General features: G+C 33.8%; 3 protein-coding genes across 3 annotated transcripts; 2 read left to right on the top strand and 1 right to left on the bottom strand.

Annotated features, from left to right (window-relative positions):
* Positions 1-3,672: 3,672 nt before the first annotated feature.
* On the top strand, positions 3,673-5,828 carry LOC131941758 (uncharacterized). The gene is made up of 2 exons (XM_059301235.1): positions 3,673-3,861; positions 5,047-5,828. The coding sequence occupies exons 1-2, from the start codon at positions 3,736-3,738 to the stop codon at positions 5,449-5,451; spliced, it is 531 nt and encodes a 176-aa protein (XP_059157218.1). The 5' UTR covers positions 3,673-3,735; the 3' UTR covers positions 5,452-5,828.
* A 765-nt stretch (positions 5,829-6,593) lies between these two features.
* On the bottom strand, positions 6,594-14,123 carry LOC131941756 (conserved oligomeric Golgi complex subunit 2). The gene is made up of 19 exons (XM_059301233.1): positions 13,920-14,123; positions 12,276-12,437; positions 12,086-12,151; positions 11,913-11,993; positions 11,716-11,810; positions 11,453-11,558; positions 11,138-11,317; positions 10,762-10,880; positions 10,545-10,665; positions 10,294-10,433; positions 10,118-10,179; positions 9,717-9,807; positions 9,456-9,525; positions 8,983-9,189; positions 8,823-8,898; positions 8,549-8,694; positions 8,158-8,294; positions 7,812-7,983; positions 6,594-7,684 (listed from the first exon to the last, which is right to left on the bottom strand). The coding sequence occupies exons 1-19, from the start codon at positions 14,001-14,003 to the stop codon at positions 7,583-7,585; spliced, it is 2,217 nt and encodes a 738-aa protein (XP_059157216.1). The 5' UTR covers positions 14,004-14,123; the 3' UTR covers positions 6,594-7,582.
* A 58-nt stretch (positions 14,124-14,181) lies between these two features.
* LOC131941757 (protein farnesyltransferase subunit beta) lies at positions 14,182-19,686 on the top strand. The gene is made up of 13 exons (XM_059301234.1): positions 14,182-14,463; positions 15,861-15,928; positions 16,117-16,192; positions 16,339-16,430; positions 16,548-16,597; positions 17,110-17,212; positions 17,385-17,468; positions 17,594-17,680; positions 17,820-17,949; positions 18,139-18,271; positions 18,420-18,534; positions 18,661-18,775; positions 19,058-19,686. The coding sequence occupies exons 1-13, from the start codon at positions 14,368-14,370 to the stop codon at positions 19,160-19,162; spliced, it is 1,254 nt and encodes a 417-aa protein (XP_059157217.1). The 5' UTR covers positions 14,182-14,367; the 3' UTR covers positions 19,163-19,686.
* The last annotated feature ends 68 nt before the right edge of the window (positions 19,687-19,754 follow it).

The following is a 19,754-nucleotide window of genomic DNA, read 5'->3' as shown; positions in this document are numbered from 1 at the left end:
GTGGTGGGATTATTGCATAGCCTCGCCCCACCAAAAATGTCGGAGTTGTGTCCCCTGTCTTACCAGACGTGACCTGGCATCACATGACTGTCACGGTTGTCTAATCCTGATGATTCGGCGCTTCTTGGTGGCTGCCGCATAGATTATCTCATTACACTTTTTAAAAATACCCGCATCGATGTAGCTAATGGTGGGATTATGTCTTTATGAAACCTAATTATAAAAATTGCATGGAATGAAAACATAACACATATTGACTGTAAGCGTATAATTAGGACTTTACTATATATGTAGGTATATATGTTTGGACTCTACATTGCGCAAATCTTGACAAACGTTACATTTAATGACTTTGCCCCAATCAAACAATTAGGGCCTACATATTTATTTATAGACGTACCAAGTCCCAAGAATTTTTGCATGGGGAGATCGAGCGCATTTAGCTTTATTGTGTGTTAGCATGGCCATTATACAACATCTGACCCCGATTCTTGCCAAATTTCACATCCCCAACATTTCACATTATGAAAATATCTTTGTTTTTTATTTCCTTTAACTTTCTAATTAGTAACAGCACATTGTATTCCTAGGAATGAGAAGCTGATGGGTTGCACAATTTCTATAGAACAATAAGGAAAGGTGAGCTCAATAGGATGGTTTAAAGTAACAGTGGACTTAGTGAAAACATCTACGTCGTTTCATTCTGGCGGTGGGTGGCTGGGGTTAAGTGGGGTATGCTTTGGTTTTATTCTGACGCGCTGTTTCGTTCCCCATAGTCGTAAGAATCAAGTCAAATGTCAGTACATTAAAAAGTACATCCAGTCTGTTCATGTTAAACAGTTTCATTCACCCGCACTACACATAGTGGCAAGTCAAGCTCAGCTTTAAAAAAAAAACAGGCCTTAGAATACCCAACACAATAAACGCCGTACATCACAGTACACTAGAGACCAACACGACACACAAAACATCGCACTACAGGACTCAGGTAAAATGACAAACAACACGTCACATCACGAATAGACTCGAGTAAAGATGACACACAAACACCATACAAACTTAATTGGGTAAATTTGGACGCATGACTCCCACCTCCTCACAAATTAGGATAAATACGACAAACAATCGCAACAGCTGCAGATGTGTGTAAATATGACATATACTATTTCGCTTCAAGGGGATCTCGATACACATGACACATGAACTATCGTGCATCCGTAAACTTTGGTAAATATGACACGCGTGACATCTCGTGTACAAACATGAGTAGCTACACACAAACCACACACTTAATTATAGCCTAGACTTGCGAAAAATATGTAGACGGGCCAACAGTGGCGTAACGAGGTCGGGTGTCACCCGGTGCGGCACTTAATGGTGTCACCCCCCCCCCCCACCCCCAGAGGCGTAGCGACCCTTCCCGGGGACAAACTTTCAAACTTTCGATTTGCAACCCCCCCCCCCCCCCTCTAAAATTTTTCTCTATATATTTTGCTATTTTTTGCCTTGGTGTCACCCCCCTAAATGGTGTCACCCGGTGCGGTCCGCACCCCCCGCCCAGCCCCCTCGCTACGCCTCTGCGGGCCAATACGACACACATCACACCAGTACTTGGGCCAATACGACACACATCACACCAGTACTTGGGCCAATACGACACACATCACACCAGTACTTGGGCCAATACGACACACATCACACCAGTACTTGGGCCAATACGACACACATCACACCAGTACTTGGGCCAATACGACACACACCAGACCAGTAGACTTGGGCCAACACACCACACCAGTAGACTTGGGCCAATACGACACACATCACACATATAGACGGGCCAATACGACACACACCACACCAGTAGAATGAATAGTGTGGTCGTTAAGCCTACATATGACCAGCTTCTTTTACTTTCCCTAACGTGAGGCACTCATACGATCTAGACCAGGGGTCTCCAAACTACGGCCCGCGGGCCGGATGCGGCCCGCGAGGTCTTCTCATCCGGCCCGCGGCAATCTTTTTGTCTACTGAATAAATGTTTGTTAGAGGTGGCTGAGGAACTTTGCATAGAAATTTCAAAACAATTTGAAAATGTACCTTTGGGTGCAAATAAAATTGCCCACCGTGTTGCAGCCATCGGTGAAAACATCGTGACTGAAATAGCGAGAAATGCAAGCGAGTTTCGATATTTTTCAATTGCCATGGATGAGTCGCTGGACAGCTGTTCCACCTCTAAACTTCTTGTATTCATTAGAGGTGTGGATGAAGACATGAACATAACACAATAGCTGGCTTCCCTACATAGAAATATGGCACTGTTAAGGGAGAGGATATCCAACCATAGATAGTTCAGAGACACGTTGAAAGCTACAAACACAGAATCGCAAGATTTGCCATATTTCACAGCAGTAAGATGGCTAATTTGCGAGAAAGTTCTGAGCAGAGTATTAAAGTTAAGGAAAGAAATAGGTGACTTCCTGGAAAGTAAAGGCAAGCCACAGCCATTAATGTCTGATGAAGATTAGGTATATAAATTGGTCTCTGCTGCAGACATAACTAGTCATTACAATTTTTTGAACATCAAACTACAAGAGAGGGAAATCTAGTATCTGATCTATACGTTCACCTAAAGGCCTTTAGATCCAGACTTGTCTTATTTTTGGAACAAGTACAGGCCGACAACTTGACCCACTTTCAGCAGTGCAAGGTCTTTACGGCTAAACCAACCACTGAGTTCCCCACGTCATTTGTATGCGAGATCATCCAAGACCTCCAGGTGCAGTTTCAATAACGGTTTTCTGACTTGGATTCAAATGCAGAAGTGAGACTATTTCAAAACCCATATAATGCAAATGTGGCCAGTTACAAAGATGAACAGCAGCTGGAGGTCATTGAATTGCAAGCAAATGACCTCCATAGAGTGTGTTGTCCCCCGATAGTGTTTCTTTCAGACTTTTTTCTTCGGGGGAGGGAGACACTTGAAATTTGTTTATATTTTTTTATAAATAAAATTCCTTATGGGGGGGAAGGGGGGCGGGGTTAGAAGTTCTTCAGGGTGGGGGGGCACCACCCCGAAGAGATGCCTTGAAGAAACTCTGGCCCCCGAACTGATAATTGATAGTTAATGCGGCCCTCGGGCTGAAAAGTTTGGAGACCCCTGATCTAGACTGACCCAGGGACGCCTTCAAACGAATCTGGGTTCAAGATACCTGAAGCACTTAGTGAAAGGAAGACGGACTGTTCAGAGTGGGCAGAGTTTCTTCCAGGCATACCCCCTCCCCCCCCCCCCGAACGAGATGGAATTTATATAGTAAACATACACTTTTACTAGTGTCCGCCCCCCCCCCGAAAAATATAAATTATATAAATTTCATTTCGTTCGGGGGGGGGGGGGGCGGTAAAAAAGATGCCTGGAAGAAACTCTGAAGTATAGGCCTAACGGAATTTTCTTTAAGCGGTAATCTGTAATGACAACAATTTTAACCAATTTGTCGACCCCTTCTTATCATCACAGGTCGTCACGAAAATTTTAAAAAATAACACACACCCCTTTATCCGTTACTCCGCACATCACTAAGTTCGATGACCAATTCCCCCCCCCCCCCCCCCCCCCCACGCTTTTTTCCTCTCCTAGAGCGTGACGTCATTTTTTGGGACCTTTCTTTTTCCGAGGATGTAGGGCCATGTTTTGTATTTTTGGTAGGCCTCTTGTGTGAAGAAAAATATAAAAATTTAATGTTTACCAACATGGAAGCCAAACTTGCAGAATACAGAGCAAAGAAAGCAAAAGAAAAACAGTTTGAAAACTCATTAATCTCTAAATTGAAAAATAACTTGACACATAGATTTAGGTGGAAGGAGGTAGCTTATTTAAATCATATTTGTTATTTCTTATTGGGTTATTTCCCGAGGCAGACAGACTACGTAAGCTCTAGCCTAACACGCCGTACTCAGCGTACTGACACTGTATTACTATGACTGTATTAAACTGTAAGTTAGTTAGATCTAGATCTAGTAGTAGTGTAACACACACTAACAGTAACAAACAACATTAAGTCAAGTCATCAACACATATTCATCAACAACAGACTGAGACGCCAACAGCAACGGTTATTGCCATTGGTTAATCAATTATTAAAAATTGTTTCAAACAAGAGTTCAGACAAGATTTGGGGAAAATATTGCTGTTTTAAGAAAAATTCAACTGCAATTTTGAGGGGGGTTGTAAGCTGACGTATCACATCAAATTAGGGGGGGGGGGGGGGGGTCTTGCTTTATCTGATGATGTGTGATGGAGGGGAGGGGGGAGGTAATAATCATCAAAAAAATCGTGACACCATTTATTATGGATGACCCCCGTGGATAAAAAAAAACGTTTTTTTTTAGATTTAGCCATCAGAGCAGCCATAAAAAAATAAAAATAACTTAAGCTTGAAAATAATTCCGAAATTTAATATATTTACAATCAGTGTTATAAAAGTTGCAAATCCAGAGAACTTGTAAATATATATTTTTTTAGTTTAATTTCTAATTAATTTTTATTTAATTTCATCAAACCTAAGTTATAAACTGAAGTTTCTCTTTTGTAAGACAAACATTGATTGGCTGTACAGGGAATCTGTGATCAATATTCCGAAAACCCCACTTTATAGTAATTTGTTCTCAAAACTTTGCTGATAAAATTGTTTTTTTTTAAAATAATTTTTTTAAACCACATGACATAGTACTGCCATTTTTCTTTACATTTTCTGTGATAAAAATGTAAACTTACAAACTGTTATTAAAAATTAGGCCCATAGTCAAGTTATAAATTTATAGCCTAATATAAAGTCTTGATTGTATAATTAAATTACTTTTGTTATTAATATGCAAATATTATAAGTGTGAAACACATTTAAGCAGTGTAGAATAAATATTTCCATAGACCATAAACTATAATTTAGCAACAGGAGCCTTTTTTTAATTAAAAGAATAAATTAATTGAGTAAATTAAATTTCTTTTGAGTCCTTTGGTATAAATTCTTTGCAACTCACTTTGAATTACAGGTAAAAGATCTTACTCCAGAACCCAGCAATATTTCTTTAGAACATTCAGATAAACAAGCCCAATTGGAATCAAAGAAAAGCAAATTCAAACTTGAGGATGTGGATGATATAGTTTCTGTGGCAGAACTCAGCAAAAGGACCTCTACTACTGAATGGCTTTTGAGGATTTTAAAATTCCTTCTTTGGCTTACATTATGGGGCTTATTTGTTGAACTTCAATTTGGTGCTGTATTCTTTACAATATCAGTTTTGTTGTTTATTTATGTCAATACCAGAACAGGCCCAAAAGATAATAGACCAAGTGCCTATTCTGTATTCAACAAAGACTGTGAAAGAATTCATGGAACTCTAACAGCTGAACAATTACAGAAACAGATGTTCAGTGTACCGGGCCTTCCTGCTTGAAAACTTGTTAAGTTTTGAAAACTGCAAATGATTGCTTAACAGAAATTAAATTTATCGTGTTGGTGCTTTCATGTTTGAATTGAGCACATAGGTTTATTTTGATTTTTATAATCCATGGTTAACTCTATTCAGGAAAAAATGAATTTGGTGATGGACGTTTTAAATATTTTTAGGCAGTATGTGCAACCTATACATTTACCGTTTAATTTTATCAAATAAGAAATTCGTTTTTTTGTTTCAAATATTTTTTGGATTGTGGGAATATTTAGAATGATAAATTAAATAAAAATTGGACAATAATGAATAAGGTATGATATGAGTTCATTTGTCTTGTGGCAGTTACCTACTTGCAAGTAATATATTGCCATTCATTTAAATATATATATATATATATATATAAATAGCTGGATTAAATTAATTAGACATTTTAAAATGGTTAAACATGTGAAAGCAAAATAAACTTTCATAAAGTTTTCTGCTACATAAATATTGCTTTCTGGTAATTTTCAGTTGTTTTAATATAAAATTTTAAAATATTTACTTTGTTTTCTTTCTTCTTTGTTCTTAATTTTAGTGTTGGAAGGCATCCCCTCCAACACAAGTATATGTGTCAACTGGTTATGCATCATTGAGGCCATTGACCCTGATTTCAGCCTGCTTTTCTTTTTGGATTTGCTTCCATAGCCTTTGTCCAACCAAGAACAAACTACAAGGCAGCAGATGTTTGATTTTGGAGTTGTCTCTCCTAGAAGAGTGGCTGTCACCAGCTAACGAGCCTCATCTGTCTGAGGGTTCGAACTAGATACTTTTCGGTTTTGCAACCATGAGCTTTATTGACTCGACCACACTGACCCCCTTTGTTTTAATATTTGGGATATAAATTTATTGTGTGTTCATCAAATTAGTGTTTACCATGTTATGTATAAATTCTAGAAAGAAAATGATGCTGAATTGGTCACTTGCTGAGAAAAGATACTGACAACATAGCCAGACAGGTCTGGGAACGGAACCCTCAGGAGAAAAGAGGACAACCAAAGCAAACATGGAGGAGGCTAAAAGGATAGGACAGAGCTTGAAAAGTGAAGGGTGGCAAGGAACCTAAAGAAATAATGATATGATTATATTAAGTACATACATCTTTAGTTAAGTTTTAAAAAAGAAAAAGAAAAACCTGTTTTTTAAGCTTTATTTTTATAGCTTTCCCTCATTTTGAATACAATATAACTTTTTTTAAATCAGAAAACATTTGTCATAAGTTTTTGAATTACTAAATTAAAATGACATTTACTGTATTATACATGAGCATGATTCACATTTCAGTTTAATACATAAATGGAAGCAGCAAGCAACCCAACAGAAAAAAACAAAATATAAATAGATAAAAGAAATGTATTGGATCACATTTGTAATTGCAGCTTTGGGCATGGTACTAATAGCTTTTAAAGATGGCCCATATCACATCATATTTGACCAAATCACATTTGACCAAATGGAACTTTAAATACAACCTCATAGCTTTTTTTTTAAATTTTCAGCCAAGCCATAAGATACATCGGCACATTAAAATTAGAATTTTTGAAATGTTTATTTTGGCAGTACTAAAGAAAATCAATAGGGAAAAAACAAGATTGTACTCGTCCACTTTTATTCACTAGTCCACAGTTTCTAGGATATCTTTGTTCTTTTTAACTTACTTTAATAGTTTAATTACTAATCTAATGTAGGCTAATTATAAAGAAGATTAAGTTTAAAAATGCAAAAATTATTTACAATTTAGAAAATATTAATTATTTTGAAGTGTATAACAATAATACATTAATAAATATATTAACATATTTACAGTGTTTTGTAATAGCAATGTTGTTTTTTTTTAAACTATGTAAAACTTATAGTGTGAAATGAAATACAAAACTTAATAAAGGGAACTTTTTCCCTGGCAGAGAAAATCAAGGGATACTTGAAAAGCATTAAGATATTAACAACAAGGAATGAATGTGCATAGTAATATTACTGATACAACCCACCATTATATCTGGGTTTAACTTTGATTGCATGTTGGTGTGTAAAACATTTTTTTACAGAAAAACTAAGTAAAAAACATTCTTAAAACAATTATTCAATTCTGTTCAGTTCAAGAACTAGAAGAAGTGATGTCAGCTTGTGCATCTTCAGCTAAAGAGGAAAGCTTGCTGTAGCCTTCAATATTTTCTGGTTGAATTCCAAAGTCTTCCATCTAAAAATAAAATGTATATTTGCTTGCAATAAAATATATTTTCTACTATAAAGAAGTCTATATTAAAACAGGTCAACAACATATTTTTAACAAATTAAGCAATTAAGAATTAGTAATGATTAGGTACCTGTTTATGGAAACTTCTGATATCAATAATCAGCTGAGTTCTGATTTTATCCGAGTCACTAAAACCTGATTTTTCTTTTTCTTTCTCTCCTCCTCTTGCTTTTTTCAACCGTCTCAAACTTTCTTCCATCTTTTTAGTTGATGTCAAAACCTCACAAGTCACTTCTGAAAATCTAAATATTTAAACATAGTTATTTTTTTTCTCCATTAAATAAACAATAGCACTGCACAAAATTGATTAATAAACTGACTTACAGCTGGGAGAGGTGGTAAAACATGACTAACTCATGAACTGACTTACTGCAGGGAGGGGTGGTAAAACATGACCGACTCATAAACTGACTTACTGTTGGGTAAGGGAGGTGAAAACATGACCAAGGAACTCCACTTTCTGCTGCTGATTTAACGCATTCGAATGCTCAGCACAAAACTGGGTCAGGGGTTTTATCACACTGGACAGGTAAGTGGACTGTTTGGTGGGAACCTGGTGAGACAAATATTCAAACAGTTAACACTGATGACTTGTTTATGCTGAAGGAATTGAAGGATTAGATAATTTAATAAGGAGATGTGAAAATGTCATAAAATCCAATACATTATGTTTTCACGCCGCTTTTTTCAACTAGCAACGAAAACCATAGTAAAAAAAATAATAAGATGGACCATCATATCCTCAAGAAAACTTCTTTCTAAAATAAAATTAAAATGCTTAGTTTTATTGTCACTTCTGTAGCTTACCTCTTTGTTAGTTCTTCTGTAGAGCCTAGGAATGTCATTAACCTGATTCAAGAAAACACTGCATCTCTTAATTATGTCTTCAGTGACCATGGACCAAAACCTTGGTCTACATTCACAAGCTGAACTCATTTCTTCAGATAGTATCACTGTGAATAATTGTTTAAAACACTTTTTTTTAAATCAAAAGTTTTTGTAATTATTTTAAATGGAATCATAAAAACATTTACTTACATAATTCCACAATTCAACAAGACCAAAGAACTAAAAAACTTACCTTTCACCAAGTCTGGGTTTTCATGTCCCACAGACACAAGCTTTGTCTTAATTTCATTTTCATACAATAATGGAATCTGAAAATAAATCATGAAATAATTAAAATTTTTATAATTTTTAATTTATATGGTATGGTTTGATTCCAGTGCACATAATCTTACCATGGCAACCAACTTATCCATATCTGCCATCAAAGCTACCACTTGGCCTGTTGTCAGGGCTGGTCTTTGCACTAAATCTTGCATATGTGTGGGTTTTGGTGACATGGACCGAGTCATTATGTCAGTTGTTGTTGTTGGACTATTTAGGATGTCAGGAGTTGAGGAACGTGGCTTTGTTTCTGTAACTGATTCAGTTTTTCTGACAAACTGAAAGACAAAACACAATTATAATGTATGTTGGCTTTTTGTATGACCCAATATGTATTAGGGTGAAGGTCATGAACAATTTTATTACATATCAATATAGCAAGTTTAGTTTAGTTTTATTACATTTGTCATATCAAGAAAGTTTTTCCCATCACTAAAGTTAAAATTAAAAATTGGTGCTTTAAAATGTGAGCTTAAAATTATTTAGTAAGAAGGGAAATGGAGAACAAATATTTATAGCAGAAGTTGAATGCATTTTTATTTACCTCTTCTTGATAAACTTCATTAAGCCATGTTTTGTAACGTGAAAGTAGTTGAAGATTTAGTTTTACAAATCTGTTGAAAAGAACAAATTAAGATAAAAAATTCCATTAGATATGACATTATTAGATTAAAACACTGCACTAGCGAATAAACAACTTAAAAAAAACTTCACTAGCTATGACGCAAATCACAAAATACTGCAGCAACTTCGACACATATGACATGAGCCAGCAGCTAAGACACCAGTTAACCAAAGTGTGTACCTGTGAGTTAAAGCTGGTAAGAAAATATCCTCTCTCCAGCACCAATTCAAACATGTCCACAGGGCATTGGAAGACTGAAGGTGAAAATCTCCTAGAACAGAGAAAATATTTTTTATTCTGGGATCAACTTCATTGGCACAATCCAACAAAAAATGTTTAACAAAAGAAACATTTTTTAGTAATAGTACTAATAGACCTCATCTTTATTTTAAGGCCGCTGATCGAAAACAAATATCTCAGATAACAAAATGCACAATTGCCTTTACCTACTTAGCTTTCATTACTGACCATCAGAGTTAGGTGTTGTCACTCTCACATTGAATATTCAAACATAATATTTTAGCTATGATTGTGTTACTATTTTAAAAACTATTGCATTTTTAAAAGAGACAATCACAAACCTTGAACATTATTAAAACCAGTAGCTAAGGAGGTTTCAAAGGATCCAGCAATGTCTTGAAACCTAATAGAAGTTTTTAGAACAATGTTCAGTAATTACAACCAAAGTTTGCTATCTTCGCATTAATTTACCACTAATATTTATATGTTCAAGTTTGAAAAACCAAGGTAAACAGACCTAATCTGAAAATAGACAGGTAAACTCCATTTTCCAAGAAGTGAACTATAACTTGGATGTTGTCTGAGACGTTTCACACTGGCCAAAGAGCCACAGCATTGCTCAAAATCATCCAGAAACTTCATGCATGCATTGTATTTCTATGTATAAGAAGGAGTTAAATGCAGTTGAGTAAGTGCCAGTATGATAAAAACATTTCTAAATAAATTCTAAAAACAGGCGTCATATAACAACACACAAATAAGTTTTACTTTGTGGAAAACATCAGGATTTCCTGGTGCAAATATAGATGGTGTCTTGAGTTCTAGATTCTTGACCACTTCAGGCAATACAGCGTTCACTATAAAGTCATATCCCCTAACAATGTCTCCACTGAAACACAGATATCAGTTGATACAATTAAGAGTTGTAGGTAAAAGCTACAATTATAAATAAAACAAAGCTGAAACTGATTCAAGATACACTTGCCTGGTCCCTGTTGTAATGCCAGTGAGGATGGAACATTTTTCAGGGAAGAAAGCCACTATATGATCAAACATTACTGATATATCTTTGTTGTGATGTCTCAAAAATTCTTCACTAATTACCTGTAAAACAAAGGAACTCAAAAGGGTAGTTGTACTTTGGGGTGGGGGAGTAATCAGTTCTAGTTTTTAAAACAAAATATTAAACATGAGGTACCACCTAGCTCATTATCACAGGTTCAAAATTGTAAACAAATTATTATGTTTTTTTTTCACACAAAAATTAGTAAAGAATTATGTAAATTTACTTTTCTTCTAAACTAAAATCCCTGGTATTTGGATAATCTTGCTTTTAAAAAATGTGAGATCAGTAAACTTACTTCTTCCATATAAGGATGAACAATATGCTCTTGAAATAAACTCTCAGCATCATGAGTTTTATCTATGAGTGCATATGTTCTTAGACACTGCCGCAACATTCCAGCATTTTCTGTCTCAAGCCCAGACAAGAATGAGCCCTCAAGACTGAATTGTAGAGTAGTCGTTATTGCTGCTATGCGCTAAAAAAATTATTGCAATTCTTTTAATGGCAATTAAATTATTATAATAGTTCAAGAACAGTAGAATTTAGTGCAGAAATATATTTAAAGGTCTTGGCTTAACAGTAAAATTGAATGTTTAGACAATGTACTCACAGGTTTAACTTTATCTACCAGTGGCAGTCCTTTGCTTCTTGTAACATAAAACTGAAGTTTGTTAAATTCTGTTGCAACACGTTCTATCAATGGTCCAGTCAGTTCACTTGATAGGGTAATAATTAAATATTTGTAACTAGTATGTCTTTGTGTTTAACTAAAAAATTGCATTCAGGTAAATAACAACCTAAATGAATAAAGATTTCAATAAACCTATCTCTATCAAATAAAATTTAAGTAAAAAAAAAAACAAATCTTTATACCCAGGAGTGTCTGTATCTGTGCCTTGTTTTATTCCAAGCAGTTTTTCTATTTTTTCTACAGAAGCTGTTATGTTCATTAACCTTTGTAGCACAGCCTAAAAAAATGTAATACATTCAATCAAATACATTTTTAAGAATAAAACATTTCAAACATTTTTTTTCTTTTATCAGAAAAACATAAAATATTTGGTAAAAACCTTTTTTCTCTGTATTTCCTGCTGTTGTCTGATCTTCTCTTGTACACCTTTGATGGCTTCATCCATTGCTGTTTGGACACTCTAAAAAGAATTTGAAAAACTGATTGTGATTTTATTTGATACAATACTAAAATCTAGTTTTAATCAACATTTAAACACCACACAAAACTTACCAAAACTTCTTCTTTAAGCTGACCAAGTGGGGTTGTTAAATTTGTTATAGCTTTATCCATTCCAACCTGTCAAACAAAAGCACTTTTAAGACAGACTAAACAAAACAGCCTTAATCTACAGATAAAAAATTACTTAACTACCCGGTACTTTTTTTTAAGACTGTTTTTAATAATGATTAATAATGATTACCAAGTTAGTTGATAAGTTTACAAAATCAGCATAATCTTTATTAATGAGTTCAATCATTGCACTTCTGATGACTTTTAAATATAGATCTAGGTCGTCACGTAAGGTTTCAAGTGGAACCTTTTTTTTACAATCCATAATGAACTTGTCAACTTCAAAGTCTTTCTAAAAAAATAAGAATGCAAAGTTAGTACATTTTGTGAGATGCGTGATTTAATCAAGCAAAAGCAGGGCACCATGCACCACACTTTTTAGCACCCGTACATTTTTAAAGATTTCTACTAATTCAAGTATTTTCTAATATTAAAAATATTACAATACTACAATATAAAAGTCATAAAAAAGGCTATTAAATTTAGTTTAAATTTTGTATTCTTAGCCATACCCCAAATATCAGCATTTTGGGCACACAGAGCCGGACGATGGGGATTAAGTAATAACTTCTAGTTTAACCTAACTCCATGATAAAAATGATTTGTTTCTAATCCCAAAATAGTTTAAGTTTAAGCTGTGTACACCCACTTTAAATTTTAAATGATACCCTTTGGACCCAGTCAACATTTTACACAATTATAGGTCTACATAGGGCCTTCAGTCTTTTGGTCTCCTCTTAATCTCCTCCCTGCTGGACCATGATGGTTATATATGACATAACGTGCTATCTCTACTGTTGGGCCAAGTAGGGTATAAATTACATAAGATTATAAGATGAATCCTTTGCTTCTCTATTATCAAAGAACAGCAGTGGCTGTTACTTCAGAAGTAGATTAGCAGTTTTAAAGGTGTTTTTGAGAGCGTAGGGTACCCACTGAGGCCAAATAGTAAATAGTTAATAAATAATTATAATAGTATAGTGCCTAGTGTCCTGCTATACCCTACAATGTTCTATTTATTATTCTAGTTAAACTCTATGCTCATTTATTCATACAATACAGTCATAGGCCTATAGAGTATAGATCTAAAATCTATGACATGACTGATCACAAATGTTGGTAATCAATCGTTTTAGGTACGTAAAATCGCCCGCGGCTAGTAATGTACGAAAAAGTTACCTCATTGTCAAGGCTTTACTTTAATAGAAGTATATAGTATATTGTGATATATTTGTGTCAAATATTATAGATAAATGAATAATAAACCTAAATCAATGGCTAAATATATCAATAAAGGCAAGAAATTAACTTTAAACAGCAGTGTTTGCGAGCAGGATTTGCTATATAAAAAGCGGCCATCTGTAAGTTAGAGTGGCTTACCCTGAATCTTGCGCTATAAGTTTACAATTAAAAAAAAACAAAACAAGATGGATGTTATAGTAAATGAGCATGGTTGCATCTGTTGGAAACATCACCAGTTTTCATTTATTACTGAAAAGTTTTAATTCAATTGTTTAAAAACAGGTACATAAAAATAATAAATGAAACAAGGAACATTTTTGTATTTTTCAAAACATAAATCCTCCTCAAAATGTGAAATAATTATTAAAATTTAAGGAGTCACCTGTTTTTCACATTACTAGTCGCGGGCGATTATACATACCTAAAACGATAGATTACCCAAATGTTTAAGTTTAATTTACATGAATTTAATTTAGTATTGAATTAATTTACAAATTACAAAATTTAAAATTTAAGATCTAGCCTAGTCTACCTTCATAAACTCTTCTTTATCAAAACATAGAGTTGCAGGTCCAGATGGCAATGTAAATGTTTTATTTGCGACGTCAACTGTCATTTTTTAAAGCTACGCTAGATCTAGAGATCTAAATCTAGTATTAAAATTGACCTAATGCAGAAAATAGTAATAAAGTTTTGTTAATTTTTACGTTGATGTGTTGTCAATATCATTAGTCAAGTAGAGTAGTTCCCCTTTTTGTGGATAAAAAAATGGAATGATAATTATTAAACGAAAAACGCTATCATCTTTGATGAAAGGCTGCTTTGGTGTGTTTGTATTGTATACTACTCTGTGTACTGTAGAGTATACTGACAGAAGTTTGTAGGATTGTAGGTAGTTTAACTAATATTAATAGGTCTACAAGAAATTTTCTAAGTTACCTACAGAACCTAGTCTGCAGTTACTTACTTATCAGTCATAAATGGCAGATCCATCAAGATTTCGTTGCCTGTCGCCACAATTTGAAAGCCGTCGATTTAATGATGAAACTCTTTCAACAAAAACTTCAATGGAACAGGTAACTAAAACTAAACGTATCAAATAGGCCTACTGCTTAATTTAGGAACTCTAATTGTAATTAGATTCTCCTAATTAAATCATAGACATATGTCAATGAAATAGACTTAATAATGTGACATTAATGATCATTAATGTCACTTAATGACATAGTAAAAATAGTTATAATTTATATCTTCATCATTCCTTTGTGGCCTCTGGGAAGCAAAGGGCTGCAATTACACATTTCCAGCGGACTCGGTTTTGGGCTGCTCCCTTAATCTGTGCCCACATGAGCCCAGCTGTCTTAGCCTCTTCCTCTACTGTTTCTTTTCCATGTTTTCTTTGGCCGGCCCACTTTCATTTTTCCCTAGGGATTCCAGTCCATAGCATGTTTTGCAATATTATCTTTTTCTCTTCTTAGCGTGTGTCCAATCCATCCCCATTTACGGGCCTTGATATCCTTATTTATTGGCTGTTGTTTTGAAATTTGCCACAGGTCTTTGTTTGATATTTAGTCTGGCCATCTTATTTGTTAATCGTTAATACTTAACTAAGTTTAATTACTAAAGGCAAAAGGGCATGTCTATCATAATCATCATAGGCATAGGGTGACATAGGGCCTACTAACTCAGTAACTGAATAACACTAACTAGATTCTAGTTTAGTTATTTTAGTCTAGTACTTGTAGCTTGAGTGTAAGAGGTATTGCCAATAAATATTAAATAGTGAAACAGGCCAGGCTGACTTTGTCTTTGGCCTGCAGTAATTAATTAGATCTGACTATTATGTAGGCCTATAAACTCAAACTTTCTGTTCTCAGGTATTTGAGGGTATTTTTAGCATTTACTAGACATACACTATTGACTACAAGCTACATTTTCTATAAAGTGTGACACATTCAACAATATTTAAAACTTGTTAGGACTGTCTGAAAGCAGCCATAGAATCATAAAAAGTATAGTTATACAATTAGCAAATACAGTTAAAAGTTTAGTGGGCAAATAATTCTATAGAATAGTCAACAGTCCTCTATTTTTAAAAAATCATTAAATATGTCTATAAACCTACAAAAATAGAGTAAATGAAATACATTTTTTAAAAAGATAAACAATACAAAATATTAAAAAATACATTATTAATATGCAATTACATTGTGAAATAATATTAACCTACTAATGGTATTCAAAACAATACTTAGCTCTATAACACAACATATCAAAAGCGAGGATGAAAAGTGTAATAATAATGTCAATGTGGCCTAAATATAGTGACTACTTTTAAAAGGAGAGGCTAACATTAGAGAAAATACCCAAAATCAAATATAATTTTTATATGCATAAAACCTATTAGCTCCTCTAAAATAAGCTTTAAAAATCAATCAATGTAAAAAAAAAAAAAAAAAAAAACTCTTTTCAGAAACAAGTTGAGGAAATTGTTATGAAATGCTACAAGACTTTTAAGACATCTTTAGATATTTATCCAGAGTAAGTGTTTTTTATTTCCACTTAACTAAAAGGTGAAAATGAATTGTAAATATTTAAATATTTATAGTAAGTTATAGTGATATTCTTTCTTTAAGTACCTTAAAATCAGTATTTTTAACTACAAGTCTAATTTAAAACCATACTTTTAATAGGGTAGAAATGAATGTAAGGCCTAAATTTTTTTTCAGTGTGCCTTTCTTAGAGAGAGAGAATCATGTGGAGTTTCTTACCAAAGGTCTACAGCTTCTGTCATCTTCTTATGAGGTACTGGCACTTAGAATTGATCAGTCATATGTTTTTACCTTGACTAACATAGGTTATGTGTAGTAGGCTAAATCTATTTTTAATAAATCAGTATTTATTTTGCATATGTATTTATTCAATTAATTACTTTTAAACCTCATTTTAAGTGTTTAGATTCAAGCCGCCCATGGCTATGTTATTGGATTTTACACAGTCTGGAATTACTTGATGTTCCTTTGCCTGAGGATAGGGCTCTGGCGTAAGTGTTCAATGTGTGAGACCTTGATGCAACATTTTTGTTTATAAGTTACTTTCACATATGGCATATAGAGCCACCATATAAAAATACTATTTGTGTGTTATTTTTTTTCCCCAGGATTGCCAAATTTCTTGGAAAGTGTCAGCACCCAGATGGTGGATTTGGAGGTATTTTTTGTTTGCTTTCATTGTAAATGTGAAATAATAATGATAATATAACATTTTTAAGCATTGAGCTATTTCACATATTTTACTATATTTCACACCCTTTTTTTTTTTACATATTTTACACCCTTGAAGTGTTAGAGGTTTGGTCATAAATGATGTCATATGTTTATGGGTGAGGGATTCTGACTAATGAGGATTTGCAATGTGTTTGTGTTATTAAAATTAAAACATCCATATACATTTTGTATTTCTAATAAACAAACAGGATAAAAAATTTTGCTTAATCTGTAGGTATTAAGGCTGGAAATCCAAAGCAAGCTTTTTGTATTCAGTGCTGATCAAGTTGGGAATGGGGGGAATCTGCTAAAAGACTGATTATGAATAATTCATTATTAGTTTGTAATATCCAAATTAAGATTAACTTGCCCATATTATTATAAATGAAAAGTATTATTCATTAATAACTTTTAATTACATCTGTGGTATTATGCTTCCCTAACTTTGTAATGTAGGGGGCCCCATGCAGTTTCCTCATCTGGCACCAACATATGCTGCTGTTAATGCTCTGTGCATTCTTGCCAACATCACTGAGAAAGTGTTTGATGTACTAAATAGGTTTGTGCTTTGTAGTGTGTTGTTCTTGTTGAACAGTGAAATTAATTGCCTGTAATCAACATTAGATGACTTTAATTAATTTAGATTAAAGTAGTCATTGTTCCCAGCTATATGCAGCCAGTAATTTTCTGTTGCTCTCACATTTTAAAAGTATGAACATTTTGTGTTTCAGAGATACTTTATATAAATTTTTAATGAAAATGAAAACTGAGGAAGGTGCTTTTAAAATGCATGAAGGAGGAGAAGTAGATATCAGGTTGGTGTTTACATTAGTTTCATGTCAACTTCTACACACAACAATATCTGGACTTAAATTCTTCTTTGATCTTGTTTACTATTATCAATGCCAAACTGTTTTATCATAAAATTTGACTGTTTCAGGGGAGTGTACTGTGCTCTCAGTGTTGCACGGCTGACCAATTTAATGACACAGGAACTAACATCTGGTACTGCTGAATTTATTACTAGGTAGGCCTACATACCCAACACAATTTTTAGTTAACAACTATTTTATTCTTAGGGTGTGTTAATATAACAGGTATTTGAAAGAATTCTTGCACTATTACAATTTGTGCTCGCTCACTCATGGTGTTTTATTTTTTCTTAGATGTCAAACTTATGAAGGGGGCTTTGCTGGCTATCCTGGATTAGAAGCACATGGTGGTTACACATTCTGTGGGGTGGCAGCACTTGTTCTTCTGGGACACACAGAAAGATGTGATCTAAGGTCCCTTTTGGTAAAGTTATTGTCCTTACTTTTGCTGAGTTGTCTATGTGTCTGCAGCTACCATCACCATTGCTTTAGTTGAATAGATAATAATGTAACTGTAATGATAAAAAGTCTTTTGTGATCTTTTATTTAAATAAAAAACTAATCTGATTTATTAAAATGTCAGCGTGTTGTCAACTAACTGCATTTGTTTCAGCGTTGGACAGCAAACAGGCAAACTCAATTTGAAGGTGGCTTTCAGGGACGTACAAATAAATTAGTGGATGGATGTTATTCTTTCTGGCAGGGAGCAACTTTCCCCATCATTCACATGATCATGTGCACAGATGGTAGGATTTAGTAATGACATATCTAGCTTTGTGGTCCACTTTTTTATGGCACAACAACCCTTTTTTAAGAATGTTTTAATTAAGATTTAACATATTTTATGGTTTTATCAATTAAGATTTAACATATTTTCTGGAACATGTAATTAAGATGATGATCAGAATCTTAGTGCTGAGAGATGGATGTTCCACCAAGAAGCTCTACAGGAGTATATTCTTATCTGTTGTCAACATCCTCATGGAGGGCTCATAGACAAGCCAGGAAAGTAAGTTTTGTCAATGGTTTAAGATGTCTTCAATGAAAAAAATACACTAGCAACTTGTTTGTATTTTTAAAAATTAAAGAGTTAGCACTGATTTAAAACAATCCAAGAAATATTTGTGTTATTTAGGGCAAGAGACCACTATCACACGTGTTATTGTTTGAGTGGCCTATCAGTGGCCCAGCATTTCATTGGAGGATCTTTGAATAACGATGTTGTCATTGGCAATCCACACAATAAACTTGTAAGTTAAAAAAAAGTGTTTACTTTTAAAAATTATGATTCCCAAACACAGTCCTCCCTAACAATATTATCTATTTGCTGCATAGTTCTGTCTTGTGCATAGCACAATTAAGAAAGAAAATCAAACCTGTCATATACTTTATACCTATATAGGTCTATATTCAATGGACAGCAGGTGATTGTCATGTTTGTTAAACTGAACAAAGCATACCACCTTTTCACATACCGCATAACTAGCTGTTTACATTTTCATCTCTAAAACCATTTTAAATTTTATTTTCAGCGACCTGTTCAGCCAGTTTACAACCTGAGTCTAGATTCTGTTATGATGGCTCAAAAATACTTTGGCAATTTAAAATCTTCAACTGCTATGCATGGCAATTCATAATTTAAAATGTACATTTATGAAATAGGGAACATGCTTGAAACAAAAAAGTCTGTGAAAGTTGAAAGATTTTGCTGATTATGGTCCTGCACTTTTTTAAAAAATGTCAAATTTTGTACCTATTTGGATCCAGATTTTTATCTTTTTCTAATCTATCATATTGAAGACCATTATTGGTAAACTTATTTTTTTTTAGAATTGTAGGCAGTTAGTTAATGCACTTTGTTGTCTTTAAGGACAATTTATATTGCAATTGTACTAGTAAAGATGTCTCCTACTCCGGTTCTGATAAGTTGTTTTATCCCCTGCTCATCATAATGTTATCATTCTCGGTCTGTACAAGAAAATCACCAGCAGTATTAAATTTTATCTGATACAACTTTTCAGCAAATTAGTTACCATCTATATGTTGCACCAATTTCATAAAATTATTTCTAACTGAATTTTTATGGGCTTATATTTGTAACCATTTATAAAATATCCAGCTTTTATTCATTTGTTGTGTACAATAAACATCTTGAAAAATCCATCAGTATTTTTGGCATTGTACTCTTTATATTACTTTAATGACACCCAAGGCAAATACAACTCCAGT

The sequence above is a fragment of the Physella acuta genome, unplaced genomic scaffold (genome assembly GCF_028476545.2).
Source record: "Physella acuta isolate Inbredline_101_S28 unplaced genomic scaffold, ASM2847654v3 ptg000373l, whole genome shotgun sequence".
In the NCBI taxonomy this organism is placed as follows: domain Eukaryota; kingdom Metazoa; phylum Mollusca; class Gastropoda; family Physidae; genus Physella; species Physella acuta.
Note: the sequence above shows the minus strand (reverse complement) of the source record. Positions and strands in the feature narration are given on the sequence as shown.